General features: G+C 42.4%; 1 protein-coding gene across 13 annotated transcripts in view; it reads right to left on the reverse strand.

Annotated features, from left to right (window-relative positions):
• LOC145354415 (uncharacterized) overlaps positions 1-16,510 on the reverse strand; it is a 266,934-nt gene that overhangs the window by 193,428 nt on the left and 56,996 nt on the right. For 12 of the 13 annotated variants that reach the window (XM_080205707.1, XM_080205705.1, XM_080205706.1 and 9 more), the window contains one exon: positions 11,602-11,676. The exons of the other annotated variant lie outside the window; for it this stretch is intronic. In XM_080205707.1, the coding sequence (XP_080061833.1) occupies positions 11,602-11,676 (75 nt within the window). The remainder of the gene's footprint in view (positions 1-11,601; positions 11,677-16,510) is intronic. 13 annotated transcript variants of the gene reach the window in all.

Raw genomic sequence — 16,510 nt, forward strand, 5'->3', positions numbered from 1 at the left:
ATGAAGGCAGAATCAGTAAAGAGAACCTCATGCTTTCTCAAAGGTTTGTCATTGTGGAAGCAGAGTTGTCAGATAGTGAGTGTTGAAATTGGATGGGTGCGGCTGGGGCGGGGGGGGGGGGGTTTGGAATAAGAGTCAGTCTGGGTCAATATCAGATGCCAGGGAAATTTCACTGCTGAGGTTGTAATTGAGCACCCCCACCCCCTCCCTGGACGTGCCTCCCGCCTCCTCAATGTGCTTGCTGCCTCTCAGTGGACGGTGATGGCGGAGGTGACAGACTGATCACCTCCTGCTAAAATTCAGTCAGATGTTGCACAACTGCCTCAAGTGGTCCCAACATCGAGTTCCCAACCCTCGCAAGAAAATTCAGCCCAGTAACTCTGAAGATGTGACCTAACCTGCAGAGTGTTTCTATCATTTTCTGGTTTCGCCCAGTTTCCAGCATAGGCAGTACTTGTTCCTGTATACAGTTCCAATTCTTTGCCCTTTCCACGTTCAGTGATCAAGTGGAGAATCTCACTCTTGTATACAATATTGTTTTAATTCAAGATTTAATCAAGATTTTTAATTTTCATAACATTACTCCAAGAGGTACATTCTGTTATCCTGCTAACACTACATTCTGCACTCTCTCATTTCCTTCTCTACAAATTGTAAGCTTTGTCAGTAATAGAGTACAAGAAACAATACTTTTCACTGTACGTGTGACAATAAAGCAAATCAAAACTACATTCAAACCCTGTTATTAACCCCTTAAGACTTTTACAGTAACAAAAACTAAAAGCAACATCAACTAAACATTACCTAATAAGCAACTAACTCTCTAAACTATAGAAAAGGTAATATAGAAATGTTTTACCATCACTAACAACCCCAGACCATATTCATGTATACTACACATGCTCTACATCAGGTTACATTTTTATCAGAGACTGCCCACACCCAGTCCCAACTTCCAATGGGCACATGCCTTCCCATTTCATGGAGTCATAATGTTGATTGAATAACTGTCAAAAGACACTACTCTCAGTTTGAGAATTTCCGAACTGGTCACAGCAGTAAGGCCAACTCCAGTAATTTCTCTTCTCAACCTGACAAGGGCAAGTCTTCCAGAGACTTTAGATTGACACACGATACATCTTTTCAACCAGAGATCATCCGTTCTCTGCTGACCACACAAGCTGCAGCCTTTGGTCCTCCTGTGGGACCGCTCTCTCTCTTTTTCTGTTCAAAAACTCGGAGATCAAAAGTCTGCCCACAGTTAGCTACTCTTGCCTTTGTTTATTGGAGTGAACATTTCACACTTTGCTCTCTTAATCGAGGCAACCCCCCCATTTTCATGAAAACTAAGGTTTGCTGTCAAGCAAAATTTGGAACAGATCAAGTGACTTTCTTCACTGACCCATTTTTTTTACCTTGAATTCAAGAGACAGACACAAAACATAATCATCTTATATTGCTTCCATAGCAATTTCACATGTCTGAATGTCCTCCCAACTTCAGAATTTGTCATAAACATAAAATACTGCAGATGCTGGAATCCAAGACAAAAACAGAAAAATGCTGGAAAATCTCAGCAGGTCTGACAGCATCTGTAGAGAGAGAGTAGAGCTGATGTTTCAAGTCTAGATGACCCTTCAGAGCAGGGTCATCTAGACCCGAAACATTCTCTCTGTTCTCTCCCCACACATGTTGTCAGAATTGTTGAGATTTTCCAGCATTTTTCTGTTTCAGAATTTGTTAATTCTCTTTTCTAAAAGGACTGCAGCATGCCAGAATTTTAACATATAATCCAATCTACCAAATGCAATGCAGCTCTGAGGGGTTATTGCACTGTCAAAGATGCCATCCTTCAGTTCAAAAGTCAGGTGGTTATTTAGTGAACCCATTTTCCTGGCAACACTGCACTCTTGGCTCCAGCCACGAGAAGCAGCTTCATCAATTATTTGTCTCAATGCTGTTTGCGAGTCCTCATTGTGTGCAAATGAACAGTTGCACTTGTCAACACAACTGTAACTACATTTCAAAAGATCTATGCATGAGGATTTTCCAACAGCTCTTAAAAATCTGCAAGTACTTTTATTCTTACCACACTCAGTAAAACAATGCTTATGTGTCAAAGATTCTAGTCTTGTGTGAGAGAGAAGTAAAAGAGGTGAACATTGAAGGATGGTGTGGCTTTTCAATTCCCAAGCGGCTCAGAGAAACAGTTTTAAGGCTGCTCATATTGAATAGGTCGGTCAGATAGTCCTGTACATGTGTTCCATAAAGCTGAGAAACTAATAAGTCTAACCTCAGGGGTACATTAAAGCAGAGGTTACTTGTGTCATTACACTAAAGAACTGAAGTGCTGTTTGTGATTGTCTTCATAAATCAATATTCAGGGATCTGTGGACACTGATGATGTTAGCTTTTGCGGGGGCAGTGATGAACGCTATATTCCTTTCAGCAGATGTGAACATCACTGCTTTGGAACATTCAACAGCTTGGTCACAAAATTAGATTTTGAACACTCAACACCACATTAGCATTCTGGGTAATTTTATCAGAAAGGCAGCTATAATGTATTTAATATATATCAAAACAAGTAACATATTAACAAAACTAAATTAACCCAAAAAGATTCCAAATCCAAATCGTATGTGAAGCACAACCTAAGATTACGGAATGTGATTATATGGCATTTAAATTGATATTAGGAACTAAGGGGGCGGGGGGAGGTGGTGGGCGGTTGGAGGAAGGTGCTTTAAATGTGGCCAGGACTTTACAATACTCCAGGGTAGAAATGAGAAGCAGCAAATAAAATTAACCAAACCAAAGTTTTATAGAGTATATTGAATGATTGAAACAAACACACTGAACAGTTTTAGGATGTATTTACATCATCACTTTATAGCCACTTCACAAAAATATAAAACTGCCAGCATATCTCTGGAGTTCAGAACAGAATGGTGGAAAGTCACCGCAGTCACACTTGGATCTGAGAACAGAGGGTGACAAGTCAAGTTTGAGAAGTGCTGAGGAGAGTGGCTTGGATATCCTGGGCATTTTGGAAATTGGAAATGGTCCCACTCATCTCTCAAAACATTCAATGTTTAACAAACAGCAGTAGCGTTCAACTCCTGAGATCTCATTTCTGAGCCAGATGATATAAAGAAGATACTAAACGAGCTAGGGTCAGTTCTATAGCCACTGCTCTCAAACTAACGAAGGCTGTATAAATGCAGCGTTTGAATGAGAAGTTTTCAGAGGAAACCTTGCATTTATATTGCACGCCCAACATAAATAAATGTTGAAGGAGAATTTAAATGAGGGGTTTGGGTTTTTTGGGAGTGGAAGATGGAGGTGGAAAAGTAGAGGGCTTTCCTGGGCCTGACAGCTGAAAGTATGACCTGTAGTGATGGGGTGAAAGTAAAAAACCAGTCCGAGGAACAGCAGATTTGCGAAGAAAGAGTAGGGTTCTAATATTCAAGGAGAAAACAATAGGCATGTTCACAGAGAGACTTAAAACACAAGGGTGAGAACGTGTTGGGAAATCACAGGCCAAAGAAGGCCACAGAGGGATAAGGGTGATGAATGGTGTAAAGTAGGTACAGGGAGATGAATTGAAGTTAAGAGGGTGAAGGACAGGAGGCCTGCCAGGTAAGTATTGGAATAATTGAATCTGGAGATGACAAAAATAAACATTAATAGAAATATCACAAAATTCAACAAAACCAGAAAATGCAGAAAGGAGAAGTAAGATTGGATTCTGATGCCAAATTTGCTTTCTATATCATGAGTGTCTTTCTTCCAAAGATACAGAATGGATAAATGCTCCTTGATTGTTTGAACAAATCTTGCCTCTTTTCTAATTAGACAGCCTTGATCAAACTTTGTTAACACACATGCTTGATAATCTTGGCCAGCTCTGATTCTTTTCTTCTTTTTAATGCTATGAGATGGGTGAGCAGAAGGTTAGCCCTTGTTTCTTCACTGACCATTAACTTGTCATTTCTGTTATTTGTTATCTGAATCTCTCAATCGGGTTTTTCACTCATCCTTAGTATGGAAATAGCCCCAAACAAAAGATATCATAGACATTCTGTCACTCTGATTGTGGGACATTATCCCTCCTCCATCTCTTTGCATCCTCGGACACAGTTGACCACAGTGGTTCCCCTCCAATACCTCAACTCCTTTGTCTGACTCAATAGTTATAAATTATTTGGAGATAATTATTAGGTTTATCCACTCTCCTTTAAATCTGCCACCATCAACCCTCTCTGGAAAAAAACAGTTGATCCCACTATCCATGCAAACTACCATCCCACCATTAGCCTCCCTTTCCTCCTCTCAAAAATCTTTGAGTATATTGTCACCTGCCTAATCCATTCCCATCTTTCTCCGGGCTCCACGTTTGAACCCCTCCAAACAGGTTTCCGTCCATGCTACAGTACCGAAACAGGTCTTATCAAAATCACAAATGGCATTTGTGTGACTGTGATAAAGATAAACTTTCTTTCCTCATCCTTCTTGACCCGTCTGCAGCCTTTTTCACAATTGACTAACATCCTCAACCAAAGCCTCTCCACTGTTGTCCTGCTGGGTGCGACTGCTCTTACTTGTTCCATATTTCTTTGTTTAACAACAGCCAGAGAATTGCTTACAATGGCTTCCTTTCCTGCTCCAACACCTTTGCTTCTGGTGGCCCTCAAGCTTCTATCCTTGGCTCCCTCCTATTTCTCATCTGCATGCTGGCTTTTGCTGGATGATTTGAAGGTTAATTTAAACACTTACGCTGATGATATCTACCTCTCCACCACATCTCTGAGCTCCTCCATTGTTGCAGACTGCTTCTCTAACTTCCAATACACAATGAGTGTGACGATTGCCTCTAATTAAATACTGAAAAGACTGAAGCCATTGTTTTTGGTCCCCATTCCAAGCTCTGTCCCCTAGCTACCAACTCTATTCCTCTCCCTGGTCATTCACCAGTTTGTTTACAACTTTGCTGTTACACTTGAGACCAGTTTCTAATCTCATATTTGTGTTCTCACTAAGACAGCCAATTCCACTGAATAATATCAATTGACTTAGTACTGCTACCTCTCAGTGCCAGGGACCCAGGTTCAATTCTGGTCCCAGGTCACTATCAGTGTGGAATTTGCATGTTAGAACATAGAACACTACAGCACAAACAGGCCCTTCGGCCCATGAGTTGCACCGATCACATCAACACCTACCAACCTACAGACCTATCTATAACCCTCAATCTCATTAAACCCCATATACTCATCCAGAAGTCTTTTAAAAGACCCCAGCGAGTTCGCCTCCACCACCACTGACGGCAGCCGATTCCATTCACTCACCACCCTCTGAGTGAAAAACTTACCCCTAACATCACTTCTGAACTTCCCTCCTTGCACCTTAAATCTGTGTCCTCTCGTAGCAACCATTTCAACCCGGGGAAATAGCCTCAGAGTCCACCCTATCTATTCCTCTCAACATTTTGTAAACTTCTATCAGGTCGCCTCTCAACCTTCGTCTCTCCAGGGAAAAGAGTCCCAGCTCCCTCAACCTAACTTCATAAGGCATGCCTCTCCTGGTGTTTGTGTGCATTTCCTCCCATAGTCCAAAGGGTTAGGTTGATTGGCCATGCTAAATTGACCCTAGTGTCTGGGGGATTAGCAGGGTAAATGTGTGGAGTATGGGTGGGATTGTGGTGGGTACAGACTCAATGGGCTCTTTCTATACATATTCTATGGCTTTGCCCATCTCAGCTCATCTGCTTCAGAAACCCTCATTCATGCATTTGTCATTTCAACTATTTCTAAACACTACTGTTTTGTCTCCTATATTTTACTCTGCCTGTGTCTTAACTTGCAACAAGTCCCTGTGCTCGCTAACTCGACACTGGTTCCCGGTCAAGCAAAGTCTTGACTTTAAAGATCAGCTTAATATATGATAGGACCATTCAAAAGTCTGATGACAGCAGGGAAGAAGCTATTCTTGAATCTGTTGGTACGTGTTTTCAGAGGTGAACGGTCCTTTAGTTGCCTGGGCTCTAAGCTCTGGAATTCCTTTGCTCTTTTCAGACGCTCCTTAAAACCTACCTCAATGACAAAGCTTGTGGTCATCTAGCCTGATATCTCCTTATTTGGCTCGATGTCACACTACGTTTTACAATGCTGTTATGATCTGTACCTTGGGATGTTTCACAACGTTAAAGGTGCTGTATATCAGTACAAATTGTTGTTAATGATACATGTGTGTCACAAACTTTCAGACAGCCTTGTAGTCCTAATTCACGTTAACTCTCAACTCTGTGAAAGGCTTGCAGCCTACAAAATAGAATTATGATTACAATTTTTTTTAAAGTAGAGGCATGATCCAGGGAATGATGTGCCTGGAAGCTTGCCATTTATTTTGATAAATATCTCGGGAGTCTATAATGAAGAAAGTAGTTAGAGGCATTCTGGTGAGATTACGATAATAAATCCAACACATGGTTCATGAAATACAGATTTATAGGAATGTTTCAGGACATAACTTAATTACTACATGAAAGTAATATAGTTGAGATTAAAGGAACTTGTGTGATGAAGCCATGGTAGTCACAAGTCTGCTGGAATTCCTCAGCTGGGATCCTAGGATATTTTAATTCCCAGGACTCACCTACAAGAATCTTCCACCTGAACCCACTGTGAAATAGCAGGCAAGGACAAATGATAGGAGGCCTCGACCAGGAAGGTAAGGGTGCTCAAGGAAACGGATGGGAGAGGAGTTGGACGGTCGCATGATTAATTAAGTGTGGGCATCATGTGGGACAGGACAGGTCCTCCGGTCACATGGCCAACATTCAGAAGTCTACAGTGGCTTCCTTGTAAATAAATAGTTAACCATTCACTTGCATATTATTTCTCTGGATTGTAATCTGATGCACCAATTTACCTTTCCCAGCCATCATCATCATCATCATCATCATTCTTCATCAGCCCTGGCCAGCTGGCGATGTTCATGTCCCACAAATGATTTTTTTTAAAAAATCACTACGTCCCATTGGGTTGGATTAGCACGGAAAGGACCAATAGTTTCTCTTGAGGGCTTTGGTTAACATTGCAGTCGGGCCCCAGTGACATTACCAAGGCTTGATGTGCATATTTAAAAGGAGCCAGTTTTCTACCAAGCGTCCTTTTCTTCTGTTTAGAAGAGCAGGTTAAAATTGAAACCGATGGAAAGTCAATGGGACTGGTGCAGGTAAGTTGTGCAAGCCATTTCAGCTGTCCCCACTCCCCATTTCCCAAACCCACTCTCCCAGTAATGTAAGCAACCAAATAGAATGCATTATGTTTCTTAATTAGAGGCATGTTTTTAGAATAAAATAATGAGACAAGTTCAGGGTCAGTGTCTCAGGCAGGAATACTGTTTGCAACTAATGTGGCACGTGATACCAACAACCCAAAAATAGCACAGATGTCTTGCATATCAACTAACTTGGACTGTGTCAATGTTGTTAGTTGGGAGGTGTTCCAACATATGTGAATTAACTGTTGGAACAAAAACTACAAGCTATCAACAATGAGTAATTTACATGAAATACAGCTGGATGTACCGTTCAACTTAAAAAGGTTTTTCAACTTTTCTCAGCAGATTTTTGATAGACTCTGGGGATATAGTTCCATCTTTGATGATGCAATGAACAGAAACCAAGGAGCATCAGAAGACTTCAATGTAGTTCAGAAAATGAAGCCACCTTTTATCACAGTTATACACCGGCCATTTAGCTCAACTGGTCCAAGCAGGCCTTTACACTCCACACGATCCGCCCCCCACATCTAACCCCCATCAGCATAACCTTGTATTCACTTCTCCCACAAGTGTTTATCTAGCTTTCTGTCAAATGCATCCAGCTTATTACAAAATCAAGCTCCTTTGCACAGTTACCAATACAAAGATGGATATAGCATAACAAATTTATAAAGTACTTTCTCAGTTGGGGTTGAAGATTCATATCACTTTAATGGGATAAACTTCATTGCATAAATTTGAGTATCTTGGCAGCAAAGAAATTGATTAAAATTTGAAGAACACGCAGTATAACCCACATGTCCTGTAGTGCACATTAGTTCCTGGTCATCATTTTAATACGGATCAAAATATGCTTTCCAGCTAGTTAGTAAACTTTACTCATTAGTCACAAGTAGACTTACATTAACACTGCAATAAAGTTACTGTGAAAATCTCGTTGCCACACTCCAGCAGCGCATGTTTGGATGAGGGGGAATTTAGCATTGCCAATTCACCTAACCAGTACGTCTTTCGGACTGTGGCAGGAAACCGGAGCACCCAGAGAAAACCCATGCAGACATGGGGAGAATGTGCAAACTCCACATAGACAGTAACTCAAGCCAGGAATCGAACCCTGGTCCTTGACATTCTGAGGCAGCGGTGCTAACAACTGTGCCACTCCATTTTATACAGATGTACACCACTGACTACAGTATCTACACAAATAAGCTGACCAAGGAAATTCTGATTGAACTCTCTCTCTCTCAACCACTGCCTGGCACCGTTTATGTTATCCTTGGTCCATCAGAGTAGCACAACACACTGGAAAGAAATTTGTTTCCACCGTGTCTGGAAAGAAGAAGCTGCAATGCCTTGATGACCACCACACTAAGTTACTGTGTAACAATCTGACAGCAATGGAGTTTGCATTAGTTAATATTTACTGAAGATGCTTTCAAGTTTAATTAAAATCTAAACCATTCCCCTGACAAGAGTAAGTACAGGAGGCTATTAAAATGGTGTCACATATTGCGAAGAACAAAGAAACCAGCATGTGTCACAAGTATCTTCGTTTTAAGCTTGTAATTAAATTGTAGACTCAAGGTGTTTGCTGATGTCATTTGACTTCTGATGTGCCAAATACAAATGAGTCCACACAGGCTCCAATTGCCTGCCTCAACATGTTCCTGCACTTAACTGCTATGGTCCGTATTAAGCTGCATCTGCTCACATCATGAACTATCCAATAAGAAACTAACAGTGGCATAGTGGGTAGCACGCTGCCTCACAGCACCAGGGACCCGGGTTCAATTCCTGGCTTGGGTCGCTATCTGTGTGGAGTTTGCACATTCTCCCCGTTTCTCTGTGGGTTTCCTCCAGGTGCTTTGGTTTCCTCCCACAGTCCAAAAATGTGCTGGCTAGGTGCATTGGTCATGTTCAATTCTCCCTCAGAGCACTCGAACAAGTGCCGGAGTGTGGCGACTGGGGGATTTTCACAGTAACTTCATTGCAGTGTTCATGTAAGCCTACTTGTGACTAATAAATAAACTTTATCAGTTCACTTTTTAAGCAGCAAAAGAGTTGATTCCCGAACTGGTGTGCGTGTCATTGAAATAGAATAAATATTCTAATTTCAGCGCATGTTACCCCATTTGGGGCAATACTGAACCTGTCTGCTGCCGGTTCATTCTGAAAATGGGTCATCAGGCAGAAGATGATTGTCAAATAGACACTCCTCCACCAGCCACCTCAATCCAGTGACCCACCCCTACTCGCCCATCTCAACCAACTACATGCTAGAGGCTCGTGCAACTCAATTCCTGCTCGGGCCGTGAAACGCACAGCTATTTGAATCAGGGTCCGATGCCTGTTGCAGGACCCCCACCACACAACCTTCAGCTTCCAATGGGCACAGCAGTCATCCATTTGTCGTGAACGTCGAGCAGCTTAACCTGCGATCCTTAAAATGGTCCCTGGAGGCCAATCTGGCAGAGGACACGTGAATGTGTCTGTATGATTTCTATGAGCCAAGGAGCAGCCTGAATGCACCACCCCTTCGATAGAAGCTCGTCAAAGTTATGGAGCGTGATCTTACAACCTCGTTCCACCCTTCATTAGGCTCCACCCCGTCCCCAGCCCTTTTTTTACACCATGTGCCGTAAGATTGCAACTCGCCAAACAAAACTGGCGCCATTATCTCCCGTTTCCTCGCGTGTTCGGCACTTTGAATTTCTTTAATATAAATATTACACCCATAGATTTGATGCCTGAGCATGAAATGTTTCTGGCCTCCCGCTGCTGCAGTCAGGCGTGTCCACGAGGATCTGCTGTGGTGTAACCAGCTGGAAATTGGTTTCATTGTAGCTACATGCACAAGCAGAAAAGCAATCAAAAATAAAGGTAACCTTTAAAATACTAAACTAATCAAAATTTAAAGATCACAATTTTCAGTTAATTGCCTCTCAGCTTTTTTGTTGTTTTTATATGACGTGCAAATAATGTTGATCATGGTAACAATGTCAAACTTACACAATTTAAATTGACTTAGAATTTATTCAGATTGTTTCAACTCAGATTGGCAAATCCCACATTGCCTGGCCTATTTTTTGCTTAATTAGAAATCTGTACGTAGATATTAACAAACACTAGCATATTAGTCTGTAGGCTGCTAGGTCCAGAAGAAGGCCATTCAGTCTATTGTGTCTAACTGTAAAGACATAATCCAGGCTAACCTTCCTTTTCAACTCTTGGCCTTGTATTTATTGATCAGTGTCAGGTTTAGATTACAGCGCTTCAAGTGCACATGCAAGTATTTGTTTTTGAGGCGATCAGGGTTGCTGTCTTTGCCAGCCCTTCAGGTGGTGAGTTCCAAACCCCTAACACCCACAGAAGAATATATTCTTCAATTTCCCTCTAATCCGTCTATTATTTTAAATCTATAATCCCCCCCCCCCATCCCCCTGCTATGACTGACCTCTCTGCTAAGGAAACGAGGTCCCTCTTACCCATTCTGTCCAGTACCCTCAATTTAAACTCCTGTCTTCCAAAGAAAACCACCCCAGCCTATCCAATCTATCCTCAAGAGCTAACATTCTTCATTCCCTGACTCATGTTTCAATATTCCAAATAACTGAATAAAAGCTGCAGTGTTGATGCTCAATTGTAATCAGTCACACACACTTCTCATATGTTGAAGGTTGACACAAAAGTGACGATATACAGAACATAGAGAAATCTGAAAACAAAAGTGATGTTGTTAATGACCCCAGGCTTCCTGCCTGAAAACAGAAACAAAGGGGAGTGTTGTAAAGAGCTTTCCATCACTCAGAATAATGACAGACACCACCCTGTATCTCGCAGCAATAATACCATGGATGTGCACTGTACTATAACTCAGCAGCCTGCCCTCTATTCTGTTACACAATGCAAGGTCATGGTTAATATAACCGTTCATTCACACTGCAACATCCCTGATGAATCAAACATGTTTTGAAATAGGACATGCATTCTGCAATCTAAATAGATTCAGCCGACACAAACTTTAGTAAAACTACAAATTTTCACTTACAAAATTAAATTAATTTTACTTCTTCCGGGGGGGAAATCTTTATATTTATAACATACACACAAACTACACTCCAGAATGCTCATGCACAGATTAACGCAATGTACTGTAATGCATGACATTTCAACAGTAGGGGAATCAATCACAATTTTAGATACTTCAATGGTCCATTTCACTTAGCAGTCAAAAAACAAAGTTAAGTTCGACAGAAGGCTCATGCATTAGCTGTTCTGTTAAACCACACCTCCAGGCAGCTGGTTACATACCCAGGAACAACAGCTCCAACTGCAGTCGGAACAGAAGTACTTTGTTTTACCTGGAGATCTGCTGGGATGTTTTCACTATCAATAAGATAAAATTGATAAAGAAGCAATTGTTTGAATAAGCGATCACAATGCGTGTGGATATTTTGTGCAAAACAGCACCCTTTCCCTTGTTCAATGCAATCATTACACATAAAAATTGCTTTGACAAAAGGATCATGTGGACCAGAAACTTCAGCTCTTTTCTCCCCTTACAGATGCTGCCAGGCCTGCTGAGATTTTCCGGCATTTTCTTTAACCAAAAGAGAAGCTGCTATCTCTGCTCTATTAGAAACTTGGGACTGAATTTTATGGGTGCCCAGGGGCAATAGCTACCCCTACCATTCCCTCACATCTCCTCATTCTTCCAAGCAGGAAGAAACGGTGGCTCAAAGCTACTCACTCTTCACCAGCCCCACAGCTAAAACATGCTGCAGGCGGACTATTGGTTCGTTAACAAGCTCAATTGACCCTTGATTATTTATTTCCATTTGGTGGACGGGCAGCCAATTTCAGTGGGTGCCCTGGGGTAAGCTCAGTGGGTGGACGCAGATGTGATGGGCTGGGCACCTGTCCTATTTTACGTGCTCCCCCCACCTCTGCTGCTGAAAACAGACCCAGCGAGGGTGCACAGCTTGAACAGGCAGATGCAATAATGCTCCCAGTGGGGTAACATGCACTGAAATTAGAATATTCCATTTCAGTAATTGTATACCAACTCAGGAAGCAGAAAATTTACAGCACAGAAGAAAGTCATTCAGTATGTGCCAGTTGGAAGACTCATCCAGCCTAATCCCTCTTACAGCTCCCAGCTCGATCATATACAAAGAACTGTAGGTTACAGCATTTTTAATTGCAAATGTAAGTATTTTTCCTGCTTTAACCGTGCCCACCCATACTTTCAGGCAGCAAGTTTCAGACTCCAATGTAAAAAGTATTCCCAACTCCCCTCTAATCCACTCATTTCCAAATCACAAAATTCTCGTTCGAGTCTCACTGTAGGGCTGGAGCACAAAAATAGATGTTGGCACTCAGTATTGTGCAGTATCGAGGGAATGTTGCATTGTTGGAGGTGCCATCTTTCTGATGAGAATTAAGACTCTGTCAGTCTGCTCAGGTGGCGGGAAGAGATCTCCTGGAGCTAGTTTGAAGGTATCCCAAGTGTCCTGGCCAATACTGGCCGGAAGTTTCCAGCTGTTCACACCAACGGGACTCCCCATCTTGCTGCAGTGAATAGAGGTTTGACTGAGTGTCAAACTCTCCGTCCTCTCTGACAGTGGCAGCGGGCTGTGGACAGCTGGAGAATTCCGGTCATTATCGCTCAACTAACATCACGGTTATCTCGTCATTATTACATTACGGTTTGTGGGAGTTTGCAGCCATGTTTCCTACATTACCACAGTGGCTCCTCTTTAATAATCAATTTGAGACAGAGTGGTTGTGAAAAGTGCTATACAAATGCAAATCTTTTCTCATGATTCCTTAGCTATAATATGTACCGATTTACACCTTTTCAACATTGGCAACAGTTCACGTGTGACTTTCTAACCTGCCATCCCAGTCATTTGTAAACGTGGTCAACAGTTGAAGCCACAACACAGGTTCTTACAGGACATCACTAGTCACATTCTGCCAACTAGAATCACACGGCCATTATCTGCTGCTCAACCCATTTCCCAACTAGCCAATCATTTATCCTCAGTTCCATGGACTTCCAGCAGTCTATATAAATAATAACTATAGGTATTCCCCCTACCCACAACTGTCTTCAAAAATAGTCAAAGCAGATTCTTCATTTGTGACCAACTCTGTAAGGATTCATGTGGTTTCACCTGAATCGGGGAACAAGTTTTCACATTGTCCACCCTTCATTATAAAACTCTAGTAATTAACAGATATTCAACTAACTGGTTTAAGATTCCCTTGTTTTACTCACTTTTCTTAAATAGCAGCACCATTTTCCAATCTATAAGAACAGTTCCCGAATCAAGAGGAATTTTAGAAGATTACAGTTAGGTGAGAGCATTGTAGATGTCCTATTTTCTATAACTGTCTGTGGTCGTGGGAATTTGGCACTCATTGGATGAAGTTCTCCCAATTCGAGTCTAAGTGCAGTGCCTTTCCCACAAGAATGGCGGGACTCTGCGCCACATTCTGCACTCGGAACCTCATTAATTATGCAGAGGCAAGTTCCCTTCCGAATCTCCCGTTTGGCTGGCATCTGATTTATCTGCCCGCCATCAGCTGGCCAGTTCAAAGGTCCCAGCACCATAATTAAATACTAGCTCAGCACACCCATATCATTCATTCCAGCCCACCTGTCTTCACTAGACCATTGAGGATGTCAGCAACCCAGAGGGAAAAGATTAGTAGCCTCCAGAGGAAGCCTGTTCCTTGATTCACCCAGTCTGCCCCCAAGCCCATCACCTGTGAGATGCCCATGCCTCACATCTGGGGTCTTTGTGCATCCCTTTTTGTAAACTGTGTTATCATTTTGATCCCAAAGATTTTCATGCACCTTTGGTTTGTGGGAGTTTGCAGCCATGTTTTCTGCACTACAACAGTGGCTACTGAGAGTCCAGTTTCCCTCCCCTCAGTCGTCCCACTGCCTTCCATTACTTGTCTTCTTTATCCACCTTCTTGTCCCTCTGTCTGCCATCATGAGGCCTCGCCCTACTCCCCTTCTTTATACAACCTTCCTTCCGCATTGTCCCCTTTCTTCATCAGCTCCCCCCCCTTCCCCCGCAACCCCCACATCCAGTCTCCCCTTGAACTCCATCCCTTGGTCAAACTTCAGACTTTTGTTGCAATTGCTGCCCAAGTCCTTTAACAGCACAATGCTTTTTTTTGAGAAAAGGGCTCTTGGACAGAATTTTCCCATCCCACTTGCCACGGGAATTGCAGCGGACACTATATGGACCATGCAAAGGTCTGTTGACCTTGGATGGGATTTTCCAGCTTCGGGGCAAGCATGGCCAGAAAATCCCACCCCTTGTTTCTTAAAGGTGTAGATTGCTTCAATTTTCTTGGGACCACCTCCTGTTAGCAGATTATTGTGGATAGTCTGTATTATTATATTAAACATGATGTGGGAATGCCGGCGTTGGACTGGTGTAAACACAGTAAAAAGTCTGACAACACCAGGTTTTAGTCCAACCGACTTATTTGATAATACTCACAAGCTTTCGAGGGGACTGCCTCTTCGTCTAACCCCCGTGACTTGCCTGGGTTTGCAAAACCTCATTTACTGTACTGTCTGGAGACAATACACATCTCTGTAACCTGTGATCAGTGCTCCTTCCACTCACATTGTCAGCCACTTCAGGTCTTGAACAGCAGGTCAGGTGTAAGGATTTGCATTTTAATCAGTAATCTCTAAACTGTCTGTGCTTTATATGCTCTGTCTGAGGCCGAACTCTCCATTTAGCTGACGAAGAGGCAGTCCCCTCGAAAGCTTGTGAGTATTATCAAATAAATCGGTTGGACTAAAACCTGGTGTTGTCAGACTTTTTACTGTTATTATATTAAAGTCAGCCTTCCCAACAACTGTTACATCTTTCTTCTTTACAAACTTTGCATTGAACTCAACCACATTACAACTGCTTTAGATAAGTGTTCGTGGCTGCTCAAGGAAGAACATTGTTTTAAGTTTGTTTATTAGTGTCACAAGTTGGCTTACATTCACACTGCAATGAAGTCACTGTGAAAATTCCTGAGTCACCACACTCCGGCGCCTGTTCAGGTACACTAAGGGAGAATTTGGCAATGGCCAATGCATCTAACCAGCACGTCTTTCAGACTGTGGGAGGAAATTGGAGCACCCAGAGGGAATTCACGCAGACACGGGAGAACTCCACACAGACAACGGCCCAAGCTGGGAATTGAACCCAGGTCCCTGGCGCTGTGAGACAGCAGTCCTAACCACTGTACCACCTCACTGAGTGGAAAAGCTGAGATGTAACAGGTCACATTATTCATAATTTAACATGTTGAAAAGTTTCCAGCTGTCTTTCTGCTATTTACGTGAGAGTTTTAAGACACAGGGCAGGGGTTGGAGGTAAATTGTTAACTTCAGCATCCGGGAAGTTACCTGACAAATTGCATAGCCCGGCCATTGATTTGAATTATGTTCTGTAATGGACAAATAATCCATTATTACATGGTGGTGAAATTGAACATTATCCCCACATCTCAACAATAACCTTAACACTTGAAACCCAAAGTGAGTTGTTCTTAGCATCTGATCAAGTGGGAGACAATAGGCACCAATCATTAAAAAAGTAACTATTTTATCCATTGTCTTGCTCCCAGCTCAGCAATTCAAACTTTTCAAATCCTCGTCCCACAAGTCGCTAAGTCAGCAATTATTAGTTATCAAATTGTACTAAAACTGGAATGAAATGCTGGAGCAGCAAAGCAACCCAAGTTGCAGAAGCAGTGTAAGGTTCAGTGAGGGCGTACCACGGAGTTTTTTGCCATGTCTGACTACACAATGTCAAACTGGGTCTAACAGACTCCATGGACTCGCAGTTAACTAAATGTTGGTGCTGCTGCATTCATTGTGGAAACACACAAAACATAACTGTTCAGTGTCTACAAGGCTCCATTTACAGGGGTCTCTTTTTGTTAGCACACGTTCAGAAAGAATGGTTCAAAACTGGGTGTTGGGTCTCATTGGTATTTTATGCAAAATCTGTTTCACCTTCAGAGACAGCTCAGGCACCCGAGGAGCAAAAATGTCAGGCAGCACAATGGTTAGCATGGCTGCCTCACAATGCTAGGGACCAGGATTGGATACCAGCCTTGGGTCACCGTCTGTGTGGAGTTTGCACGTTCTCCCCATGGATTTCCATCAGGTGCTCTGATTTCCTCC

This window comes from Carcharhinus amblyrhynchos, chromosome 17 (assembly GCF_965287045.1).
Source record: "Carcharhinus amblyrhynchos chromosome 17, sCarAmb.v2.hapA, whole genome shotgun sequence".
Classification (NCBI taxonomy): domain Eukaryota; kingdom Metazoa; phylum Chordata; class Chondrichthyes; order Carcharhiniformes; family Carcharhinidae; genus Carcharhinus; species Carcharhinus amblyrhynchos.